This window comes from Telopea speciosissima, chromosome 2 (genome assembly GCF_018873765.1).
Source record: "Telopea speciosissima isolate NSW1024214 ecotype Mountain lineage chromosome 2, Tspe_v1, whole genome shotgun sequence".
In the NCBI taxonomy this organism is placed as follows: Eukaryota; Viridiplantae; Streptophyta; class Magnoliopsida; order Proteales; family Proteaceae; genus Telopea; species Telopea speciosissima.
In genome coordinates, this window is record NC_057917.1 from 753,849 (window position 1) to 766,443 (window position 12,595).

At 40.2% G+C, this 12,595-nt stretch overlaps 1 protein-coding gene across 2 annotated transcripts in view; it reads right to left on the reverse strand.

The window, feature by feature from the left end:
- Positions 1-12,595, reverse strand: part of LOC122653258 (NADPH-dependent aldo-keto reductase, chloroplastic-like) — a 24,086-nt gene continuing 11,491 nt past the window's right edge. Inside the window, exons 1-8 of one of the 2 annotated variants that reach the window (XM_043847229.1) lie at positions 5,052-5,069; positions 4,794-4,920; positions 3,555-3,605; positions 3,205-3,281; positions 2,955-3,042; positions 1,188-1,463; positions 850-1,098; positions 1-413 (exon numbers count right to left, since the gene is read on the reverse strand). In XM_043847229.1, the coding sequence (XP_043703164.1) occupies positions 327-413; positions 850-1,098; positions 1,188-1,463; positions 2,955-3,042; positions 3,205-3,281; positions 3,555-3,605; positions 4,794-4,913 (948 nt within the window). In that variant the 5' untranslated portion in view covers positions 4,914-4,920; positions 5,052-5,069 and the 3' untranslated portion in view covers positions 1-326. Of the gene's footprint in view, positions 414-849; positions 1,099-1,187; positions 1,464-2,954; positions 3,043-3,204; positions 3,282-3,554; positions 3,606-4,793; positions 4,921-5,051; positions 5,070-12,595 lie in introns of those variants that run through there. The other variant, XM_043847230.1, reaches the window with a different exon arrangement.

Below are 12,595 nucleotides of genomic sequence, written 5' to 3' on the forward strand. Positions count from 1 at the left end.
TTAAACTTCCAAAAGGGCAAAGATAAAACTACTTGTTAACCGGGTTCCTCATAACCAATGCCCATAATCACTTCATGGGAACCTGAAGCTCTAGTAATCAATCAGAATTGGTATTATTAACATTACCACATAAACAGCAATTCAACATTTTGCAGATCCAAATATCTAAATCAACTTTATTTCATTAACTATATTAAAATCTCAGTTGTCTACCTGGCCTCCAATCACCTATGACTACTTCACATAAGGAATTGAGCAAATTCTATAACAGATGAATTCAAGTGACAACTGAGCTTCAGTTTAGGTAAGACAAATTCCATGTGACCTCAGATTTCACCATCCCACAATTCTTCAACAGTTCTGTAAGCGCCATAAGTCTCGTGGACAAAAAAAGTACCTGTAGTCAGTCTTACCTGCATTAAGATCAAAAGAAGACATAAATACAATAGTTTTATTTAGGGGAAGGTTTTTGTATTCATGCAGATTTAATAGGGTATCTCTACACCAGAAAAAATATATGCCACATTGCACATACTTTGGTGCAATAGAAAGGACTGCAAAATCCATGTCATGAAACTTGTATGCTCAACTCAACTCAACTCAACTAAGCCTTATTTCAACTAAATGGGGCCTAATTCACAAATCCTGTTCTGGCATTCAATTCTATTCAGAGCCATACCGTGTCATGGACACCAGGTCACCTACTAGTATGTTTCATCAGGAAACACAAACTATTAGATTGCTCAATACCAGATTACTGGTGACTCGACTGTAATTAAAACAAGTCACAAGAGGATAACATACATTCATCACTGAAGTAGCAGTAAGACAGAAAAAGGAACTACTTGCCTGTTCAATTTCAGCAAATTTTGCAAACAAATCATCCGGTATGGACCATTCATAGATATCAAAGTTCTCCTTGATCCTCTTCTCATTTGTGCTCTTAGGAAGCAAACTGTGGCCCATTTGGAGCCCCCATCGGAGAGCAACTTGTGCAGGAGTCTTGCCTAATTTCTCGGCAACCATAGTTATGACAGGATGCATAAGGACATTGCACTTGAGCCCTGTTTTACCAGGGGAACCAAGTGGAGAATATCCCTGTACGAAAACAAATGGGAAAATCAACACAATTGGCAATGGAAATTTTCAAAAATTACGTGAACTTAATGGCAAAAAGATTTGCTTACAGATAGGTGAACTCCCTTGGCATTACAAAACGCATGTAGCTTCTTCTGCTGCAAAACAGGGTGGCATTCCACCTGGTTGACGGCTGGAGGAACACAAGCAACCTCTAGTAAATCCCCCAACTTCTTTGAAGAGAAATTGCTAACACCAATAGCATGTGCCTTTCCTGAATCATAGAGTGCCTCCATTGCCCTCCACGTACTTTGGATATCAGGTATGGTGAGGTTTTCAGGATTAAAACCTACAGATCCCTTCTTCATACTGACTGGCCAGTGGATCTTCAAGAATTTAGCAGCCCCAGTTAGAAGTGGCAGACAAATAATACTCGTATAATGTCAGTGAACTTGAGCAAAACTATTTCGGTAACCACCAAAACACAAAAACATGATAAACATTCGCTACATGAATGATACTTGTATAAATGATAAAGCATACAATGTAACAGTGCTATAAATGATACAGCATACAATGAGAACTGTATAAAAAACCTATTAAATACAAAACTCAGAACAGAAAAGTTCCATCCCTCCTTCTCACCTATATCCGTAAGCAGGGCCCTTGATTGCAGCATTAAGTCCCAAAAACTCCCATTCAAGGACATGTCACCTTGAGGGTTAACACACGCCATAAATTGGCCAATTTCCTTTTTTTTTTTTTGTTTGATAGGCCATTCAGACACTACTTTTCAGATTCCAACACAACCCGTATTCCCAAATGAGGAATTTTCAGGTGTCTAGCTAATTCAAGATCTCCATGTAACAGTGCTTGAAACTTGGGCATGTCACTTTTCATGAGCTCCAAGAAAAAACTGGGGTGAAATTAGAGCATTGACTTGCTCTTCTTTTAAAAGTTTTTGCATGAACTCAGTGAATCATGCATGCCATGGCATTTAAAAATAAAAACTGCTGTGCCCAGCACCATCAAATGTACTATTAAATATGAACATACTGTAGCTTCTATACATGGCAAGCTTTTAGATAGAGGGGATGCAATCTCAAGTTTCCAACTAATGAATTCTTCAACCTTGCAAATCCTCAAACAATAGAGCAATCTCAAAAACCCATACAAAACTGCTGTCACTTGAAGTAAGTGGTCAATACCAGCTAGAGAACCCCTTTGTAAAATATGATTTGACCCTTGCAAATCCTCAAACAATAGAGCAATCTCAAAAACCCATACAAAACTGCTGTCACTTGAAGTAAGTGGTCAATACCAGCTAGAGAACCCCTTTGTAAAATATGATTTGAGATAATAACTATGTCAAGTTAGTATTGGAAGGATGCATTCCATACATTATTTACTATATCCATTGAAAAGTAACAGTAACAATGACATATGTTACATTACTTAAAGAGTGCAGCAAGAAATACCAGAGGTAAGACCCTTTTATTACTAGAAGACATAGAAACATTAAATATAGTAAGAACCTTGTATTGGAGAAGTTGCAATACTCTACAGCAGATTACTAGTAAAAGATTAGAACTTCAAAATCTGATAATGTACACTCAACTCAATCAAGCATAATCCCAATTGAATGAATCGACTGCAAAAATTCTATTTTGCTGCATAAATGAACCAATCTACAGTGGCTGATAGGGGATCCATTAGATACCAAACCACTACATCAGATAACTTGACACGACTTCAGTCTTCAACCATGTCTGACCCCAAAGAAAAGACCATGATCATTAAAGAGTACACCCTTCTACTAACGACCTTGATAATAAACAAATTAGTTGGAAAATAGTCTTCATTTAGGAAGCACATACAAGGTAAAGGTCAATGTAGTCAAGCTGCAAATCTTGCAAAGTTCGGTTGAGCGCCTCAGGTACATCTTCTGGTGCATGATCTGAACACCTGCAGATTCATTTCACATCTCATCTCTGTAAGTTGTCTGATATTAGTTATCTTCACCATATTAAAGCATGGAAGAAATGTAGGATTGAAAATCTTTGGCGTACAGTTATAAATGGACGTTGCAACTCAAAATTAAGAAACAAAATAAGAATTAATACAAACCAGAGTTTGGATGTAATCCACAAATCCTCACGCTTCACTATACCATCTGAAAACAGCTTCTTCAGCGCCAAGCCAACCTACAATAGCCAGAAACAAAAGACCCACAAAAAAAAAAAGGGGTGAAAATAAAAGGGCCAAATAAAGCAATCATCCGAAGGTTGAATCAATGTATCATCATACAGTTGGTGCAGTAACCCATTATGCTACAGCTATAAAGTTCATCCTGGTTATGACCACAGACTCAGAGTATGTTGTCAGAATCAATAAAAATGAAACCATGTCTTGATTGGTATTCATGCAAGAGAGAGCAACAATGTGTATGCTGAACAAGCAATAGGCAGGTTAATCACCTCCTTCTCATTTGCATAAAGTTGAGCACAATCAATATGCCGACAGCCAGCCTGTCTTGACATGAAACAAATATAATCAATAAAACAAAGAACTTGGATAATATAAATGTTTGAATATGTTTATATTTTGTAGAACTTGCAATTTAACCACTTCTGGATTAAAACAAACAGTATACATTGGTAGAAACATCCATTGAAATATTAATAAAAATATATAAGCCAATATTTATGATACATGAACCTGATATCTTCTCTCATAAAGGATAAAGAACTGTGAAGTATGCAAAAGAATAAAAAAATTCGGATGCCCACTTTTTTTATGTGGTCAACAAGTCTTAAATGGACATGAGTTATTCATTAAAAAGGATCTTAGGGAGCACAATGAAATTTTCAACAATTTGACTGGTATCTGACCAAAATTATTATTTTTTGAGTATTTTATTAAGGATAAAAATACGTCCAAAATAATTTGGAGTTACACAGAGTGGGAACAATATAAAGAGAAAGAGAGAATTTCATGGATAAAGGGGGAGGGAGCGATAACATATTTTAGTCAAACCATAAAACCTTCTATTTTTTTTTATTTTTTTTTTTTAAGAAATGGCATTCCCATTCTTTAAGAGGGGGGGGGGGGGGGTTGGAGTGGGGTGGGGGAGAACTGCAAATTCACATGATGTTGGTAAAACCAAAATTTAAATCCATGCAGGTAGGAGCCAGTATCAGGAACAGGATCTCATGATCATGAAGCAGGATATCAATTAATTATGCTACAAGGTCTAGCTCAAAACAGGGGAATCTTAAACCTACGATGTAACCCGATCAATGCTACTCAGAAGCTTTTTGTTATCACAATTAGGGATTTATAGAGAAGCTTTTACCATTATTTCTAACCCATCTTATAAATTGCATTTTCCCGTCATAAAGCAATTAATCATTATTCCCAAACACAAAAAAAGATAGCAGATTGTTTCGACAATTCTACAAAGTCGGAATATATGAAACAGAAATAACAATTTAACAATTAAAAAAGAAATGATACAGCCTCTTAAACAAAAGAATAACAAAGAAGGAATATATGTTTATCACTTCCAGTATTGTGATCGTAGTTTCTGATAACTCTGCAAAAGGGAATAGATCAGTTGGCAACGACCAACACCTCACAATTAAGAGGTCGTGTGTTCAATACTCTATGAGGCCTACCTATCAAAAAAAAATTTGCAGGAGAGGAGAGAGAACTACCTTGACAGCGGCAATGACAGCATCTCCGACAAATCCAGGCTCTGATTTCCATGTTCCTAACCCAATGGAAGGGATTTTCGCTCCGGTGTTCAACTCGAAATACCGAATATCGTTACCCATTCTCGAACTGCAACTACAGAAGTATGAAAAAAACAAAACAAAAAAACAAAAAAAAAATAAAAAAAAAATCGATCTTCCATAAAACAGTTCAAATGAACAGAGCAGGAGCAAGAATTTTGCAGAGACCGAGTGAGACACCTGTGGAAGAATGAAGAAGCTTTCTTATGGCAATTATACTGTTGTTTTTCTTTTATTTATTTATTTTTTGGGAGAAAATTAGCGTGGCTTAATGCCAGCAGTCTCATGAGTCTATCTCTCTCTTCTTTGATTGAAAAAACACATCTATTTAGTCGGCCTAAAGTCGGCTACCCCTCATGTCTCCAAAAAAAAAAAAAAACAAACACATCTACCCTTTGTTTTGAAGAGGAAAGAGATAGACACATGGGGAGTGCTGGCGGAGTGCTGGCGTAGGCCACACTCCCGGATAGAAAACTACTTCCCCTTTTTTTTTTTGGGGGAGGTGTACATGATAACAGGGTTACATACTTACATGCATGGGAGAGGGAGTAGTGGAGTACACCAATTAGTTGTGATAAATCGGTATCTTATATTGGAGGGCAACAAGGTCATTTAATGTGAGGATGAGAGATAGATACAATGGTACCAGGGCATGGCTGCATTGCCTTGCACATGACTGTGGGCATGGTTGCATGGTGTTGCACCCAATGGCTACACTATCTCACACATTATTGGGACACGGCCGCATGGTTCTGCCAGCATGGCAGCATTGTCTTGCACATCATTGCAGGCATGGTTGCACGACCTCGCACATCGTTGTGGGCATCAAGCTCCTTTGCATGTACGTGTACATGTGAGAGGTAACCACCAGACCCAAGACAAGTGATTACCTCTCACATGCATGAACACCACGACGAACGAGACCCGCTTCATCCATTTGAGCTTTACAAAATCTTATCTCTCTCTCTCAAACAGATTTTGCACCTCTCCTCCGGTCCTCGCCAAAATTCTTGGTAAATTTCGTAAAGTGTGATCAACACAGATCTTCTACTGTGTGTTGCCCTGTCCTGCCTGTGCTACGCAGACATAGAGACGCGTGCAATGATCGTCTTACCCTCACTCGGGCAAGGCACTCGGGTAGGGGTAAGGCGGTCAATGTGCGCCGTCCTGTATCCACGGAGCACGACAGGATGGGCAGCCCGCACCATAGAAGATCTGGATCCAAGTGTGATTGAGGGTTTGGAAGGTGCAGACGTAGGTATGTAGAATGTTGCTCTCTCCTCGTGGCATTGAAGTATGTATGGTGTGTATCTAATAAATGGTGCGTGTCCACTTGGGCAGGAGTAAGGCGGTCATTGCACGCCTCATCATGTCTGAGCAGTACGATCCTGCCGAGCAGCTCGGCAGTATAGGATCCAAATAGCTAATAAAGTGGTAAGAATTGGATAACATTCTGAGACACAAGTTGGTTACTTGCTCCATGGTGGTTCAAAAGAGAGAGACAGAGATTGTTATGTTGTGGACGATTCCACTCCTTAGATGCATGTAACAATTGTTAGACATGTTATTAATTTATTGGGAGAATTTTTTTTGTCCTGAAGTGTGGCCTACACAAGTACTCCAATGAGTCTATCTCTTCTTCCCATATGAAAACACACCTCTGCCCTCTTATTTTAAGGAGGAGAGGATAGACACATGAGAGTGTTGTGTAGGCCACACTCCCAGACAAACAGAGAACTATTTCCCTAATTTATTATAAAGTATGGGAGAGTTTTTTCCGAGCAAGTTGGCATAAGGGGAATGCACCAAATTACCAATGAGAAGTGATGAAAATTTATGAGGCCAAGAGATCATTTCAAATGTGGAGAGACACACATACTATATAAAGAGAGGATGCTAATGTACTCTTCCCACTCAGATATGAAAAACAGAGAAGGACAAGCACACACAAACACACAGGATTTACGTGGTTCACCCCCAAAATGGAAGCTACATCCATGACCGAGCAACAAACGAATTTTACTATTATCTGAAAATGTTACAAAACCTCTCTCACAACCCTCTCAGAGATAAGAATATTATATAGAGAGAAGCCCTAACCCAAGGAAGTATAGAAAATACCCTTGGACCCAGAAATTGTCAAACCGGACAGGATCAGACCAAAACATAACATATATTCCAAAATATGCCGATTCAAATATCACAACAAGCCCAACACAACACACAGCCTCTGACGATGACGTACGCCATTTTTCGACAATTCGAGATCGTTTCGAAGCCAAAATGGCCCTTCGAAGATCTCAACCGCACATTCTAGACTAAAATCAAGCTTCACCAATAACACATAGCCCTATGTGTGCGAGGACCATTGGGAGTTTGTTGCAAAGCATCAATTGGGCGGACATATCCATCTTTCATGAGGGTAGGATGGTCATTTCACCCCCTTTTTGGCGGGACAATACCACCCCAAAAAACTTCTCCTTTATTTTAATAAAACAAAGAAAAAAAATCCCTACCCGATCATACCCCCGATCTTTATCCCCTCAATTTGTCTGCCCCTCAATTTCCTCAATTCCATCTAATAGGGGGATAGAAATGACCACCTTATTCCCTGTCCGAACACACTACTCAGGGTGGGGTCCACCTCCCTCTATAAGAGGGAATTGAGGAAATTGACGTGCAGACAAATTGAGGTGATATTTTTCCTCATACCCCATTACACCCTTCCATAGGGTGTCGTAAAATGATGCCCCCAGCCCCTTGGGTGAATACCCATGCACGCTCCACAACTCCCCCTCCCCATTAGGCCAGGAGCTGGCGTGGAAGCCCACGACCTGACAGTAAACCCTACCCAACAAGGGAAAATGAAAAGTCAAAAGCGGTTCTATCCACGTGTCTGGGAGCGCATCCTACGCCAACACTTCTTGTGTCTCTTTTTCCCCAAACAAATGGTAGAAATGTCATTCACAATAGGAGGAATGAGAGAGAGACACACACACACACATGGGAGCACTGGCATAAGCAGCATAGGCTACACTTTCAGACAAGATTCCTTCTCCCGAACATTTTCCTTGATTTATAATGATATTTTTAAAATTCGATATTGCTCCCCTTATAAAAAGGTTCTACAAGGAGTCACATGGGAGGGTGCTGTAGACACCAAATTTTTGTCGCCCTCCCTGGCAATAATGACACATGGAGGACCGGTGACCTCTGTCTCAGATACACCAAAAATTTAAAAAAAAAAAGTGCATAGGCTTAGCCTACGGGAAAGCCCAAAAAAAAAATATATATATATAATGAAGAGAGTGTGTGGACTTGATCCATGAAAAAGCCCATTGATACCAAGTCCATAAGGGGGTGTCACATGGCATCTAAAGGGAATCAAATGAAAAGGACGATTAAAAAAAAATAATAAAAAAGAAAAAATAAAACCCTAGCTTATTAAAGGGGTAAAAAGATAAAATACCTAAAACCCTAAAGTGGATAAGAAAGGGGTTCAAAAGGGAGAGAGAGGAGAGTGGAGAGGGGGGCAGCCGTAGCTTAATAAAGAGGTACAAGGGTAAAATACCGAAAACCCTAAAGTGGATAAGAAAGGGGTTCAAAAGGGAATGAATGAGACGAGAGTGAAGAAGGGAGGGCAGCTGTCATGCAAAAGGGGAGTTTCCAAAAATAGAAGGGGGACAAAAAGAGATAAAAGAGCACAAGGGAACAGAGTGAAAAAAGGGAAGAAAGAGAGGAAAGAAGGGAAGGGTGGTCGTCATTCCGAGGGAGGAAAACACAGAGAGAAAAACAGAAAAAAAACGCAGGGAAAGAAGGGAGAAACAGAAGGAAAACAGTGAGAAAGGGAGTGCGAAAACGGAAAGAGAAGAAGAGAGAGAGGACTCGAGAAAAGAAAATAAGGTGGTCTGAGACAGTTTTTCTCGGAGCTTCTCTGAGCCAAGGAAGACAACATCGCCAGCGGCGGTGGCGGTTCTTGAGTTGCAGCCCCTCATTAACCCTTCTTCTTCTCCATCCACTGAGACCCAACTTCTGTTCCACCATTGTCTGCCCGTGCTATTGCAATAATGGTGTTGGTCGATTGATCCCAGTTGCTGCTCCACCTCCTGCTGCCGGTGCTGCTACAACAGTGACGATGCTCATCTCTGGTGTTCACTTTTTTTTTATTTTTTATCTCATTTAGCTTGCTGTGATGGGGACTGTAATAGTTTTATTTTATTGGGTCTGTAATAATCCCCCATCCCCTTGAATCGAGCCGCCACCGCACCTGCTCCATGTGAAGTTTTGGATCAGATCAAAGGATCGATTGAGGTTCTTGCAATCCTGCGAAATTTCAGGTATGGTTCCTTATCATAGAATCCTTTTTTGTTTTTGTAATTCTTTGATTCGATCTGATTGCATCTCTCTTTGTCAAATCGGTAAATAATCGATCTATGTAAATGAATCTCAATATATAGACTCTGCGATTCCTGATTTGTTGAGTTTCTTTCTCTGCTGAATTGATAAATCATGTTCAATATGCTCTGCTCTTGAAATTAATGTGCAGGAATATCTTTGAACACTGTAATGGTTTTAAATTTGTCTCTCTCCAAGAAATAGATTTCTGTTTTCCATCTTTCTAATCAGTCCATTAGATCTATTATGAATTTGTGGTCCTTATAGTCTCTGTTTCTTGATTTTTGGATTTAGCATGAGTATTGATCAATCTTTAAACTTAATGTGAACATGGGAATCTTTTAAATTTGTATTTCTTGATCCGGTTATCATTGTGCATGTTCTAGATGTCATTGATTAGGTTTAGTCCATTTACCCAAAAAAAAAAAAAAAAGATTACGTTTAGTCCATGGTGACCATTTTAAGATTTCTGATTATCCTTTTTTGCGGCCTGAGCTATTTCTAGGAATTTTAATTCAGTCTCTTATAAATCTGATCCATTCATAAGCTCAGGCCCATTAGAGAAAGTCCATTGCCCAATTTTGGAAATCCCAGCCAGGCCCATTAATGAACCTGTTTGTAAAATCCAGCCCATTCCAAGATCAGATGGCTATTTCAATCTCCTTTGATTCTACTATTCAGGCTAGTGTTTTGGATTAAATCTACACTAATTGGAAAGTCCTTTAATTTTTTTTAGTAGCATTTGTTTGAGCTCATAACCCATCAATGGATTAAGGCTCATGTTTGATAAAATTTAAACAGAAATTTTGGGCCAAATCTGACTTGTCTTTCTTGGTCCTGGGCCCATATCGGTTTGAATCACATAAACCCCTTGAGTTAGACCAATTTAGCTTTAGGCTTCACTTTGAGTCTACTTGGAAGGCCCATATTGATTTGGGCCTTATCGGTTTGGACTTTGGTTTGAGTATTGACCCATCAACCAAGTTTGGATTGAGTGGAGAGGCTATAACCCACACTCGGGTTTGAGTGCACATTACCATCTAAAGCGGGATCTCGGGGTTGTATTGCTCGATGCCTTTTGGTCGGTCTTAGAATTGGAATGTGTGAGAAGGAAAGAGCCCATCCAGTGGCCATGAGTTGAGACACGAAATGCTTTGGGACCTGTGGGGACGTCGATGTGTAGGACGGGATTTGGGCTAGTTCGTAGATGTTTAGAATTTCTTTTGCTTATTTGATATAAGTGGAATTATTAGATTTGCATGTTTTAATGCCATGTCTAGACAAGTTAGAATAATTTAGCTATGTATTGCATGTGCTGATATGATTAGATTGTACATATTCATCATTTTTAATTATTTGTTATGTCGGTTTAATCACTTTAAATACCCTATGGTAGAATAATATAAGAATTTGGCATAGGGTTGCTCAATCTGTACATAGATACCTATACCTAGACCTAGGTGCTCGGTTTTAGGATGACTTAGACCTAGAATAATTAGTTTTAGAGTTGCAAGCTAGTTTAGGCATAGCGATCGTCTAGAGAAGGACAACCGGTTCCGACCGGGCGGACTGAGTGCCTAACACCTTCCCAGTCCGTAATTTGACACTTACCCAGTGACCTAAGTGGACCTCAGCCTTATCCATTGAGTCATTAGTCTCTTCCCATCCGTGGGAGAAATTTGTGGGCCTTAGACCCTCATCTAGATAGCGGATCCTATTTACCCATTTACCTTCTTAGGAGGGATTAGGGTCCTTGCTTTAGGGTTCACCAGCGAAATCCGGTTCGCATCGAGAACCAACCCCTTGTCGAAGGAATTTGGATTTTCGGAATCCATGGTTCTTACAGGTGCTTTGGTATCTCTCTCTATACTCACATGAAATAACCTTGTTGCCCTCCTATGTATGAAACCATTCCAGTGTAGTATATTTTAATATTGGACTCTCATGAAACCAGTCCAGTGTAGTATATTTTAATATTGGACTCTCATGCAACATTTGCTTTTTTTTTTGATAAGAATGCGACATTTGCTTTTACAACAGCAACATGATTAAAGTTCCAATAAGGGCTAAGAACAAGCTACTAGTTAACCATGTTCAGGATAGTCCACAGTAAACTGATACACACCGGATCAAGACTCCTTGTAGTGTAACCACTCACTCGACAAGTGTCACATAGTGGTCCCAAGGATTGTTTAATCTGTTACGTTCTGGTGTACAGTATTGTATATATATATACCTCTATTGAGTTATTAATAAAGTGTGAAAACCTTTACATGGTATCACGAGTCAAAAGTACTCTACCGAGTCTATTTGGTTTCTTGGTTCCTGTTCCTTCTTTCGTTCTTGGTTTCTTGCCTTTCTGTTTTAATGGTGTCGCCTTCGTCTTCGTCACCGGAGTCGGCGACGTTGGTCTCTGCGAATGTGTCTCCTAAACTTCCATTGAAACTAGGCGCCTCTAACTATATGTTATGGAGAGCGCAGTTTCTTCCATTGCTGCGAGGTTACAACCTCCTTGGCTATGTTGATGGAACCTATTGGCGGCCAATTGTGAGTTCCTCTGCATCGGGTGGCGATTCTCCGTCGATTGACGCCGCTGCACTTTGGGATCGGCAAGATCAACTCATTCTGAGTTGGATCATTGCCTCTATGTCTGAAACATTTCTCATGTTGTTAGTGCTACCACTTCGCATGAAGCATGGGAAATCTTGGCTCAAGTCTTCGCACCGACGTCTCGCACTCGTGTAATGGACCTAAAGGATCGTCTATTTCTTCTCCAGCGAGGATCTGACACCATCATCGAGTTTCTTCTCTCTGCTCGATCCATCGTCGATACGCTGGTTGCGATCGATCATCCGGTAAGTGACGAGGACCTGGTTCTGGCTGTACTTCGGGGCCTTGGCAGCGATTATCACGATTTTGCCACCTCGATCCGCCTTAGGCCCACTCTATTGTCATTTGTTGATCTCTCTGGACTCCTTTTGAGTCATGAGAGCTTTCTGCGCTCTACCGATGGTGCGATCTCTGTTTCTTTGGCCAACATGGCCACTGGTACAAATTCTGATGGTGATTCCAATCGTTCTGTGGACTCTCGTTCTGGTGGTGGACGTCGATCTCATGGAAATCGTTACCGTGGTCGCCGTTATTCCAACACTATTCCGACGAATGGTGCGAAATTTCAACAGTATTCTAGAACAAATGCCAATCGAGGATCACCTGATTCACCTGCTGCTGGATCTAATTCCCCTGGTGGACAGCAGTTTTCTTATAACCGGGGATCTGGTCAACAGTCTTCATCGGCTCCGGCAACTTGTTCGGCGCCACTTGTTTGT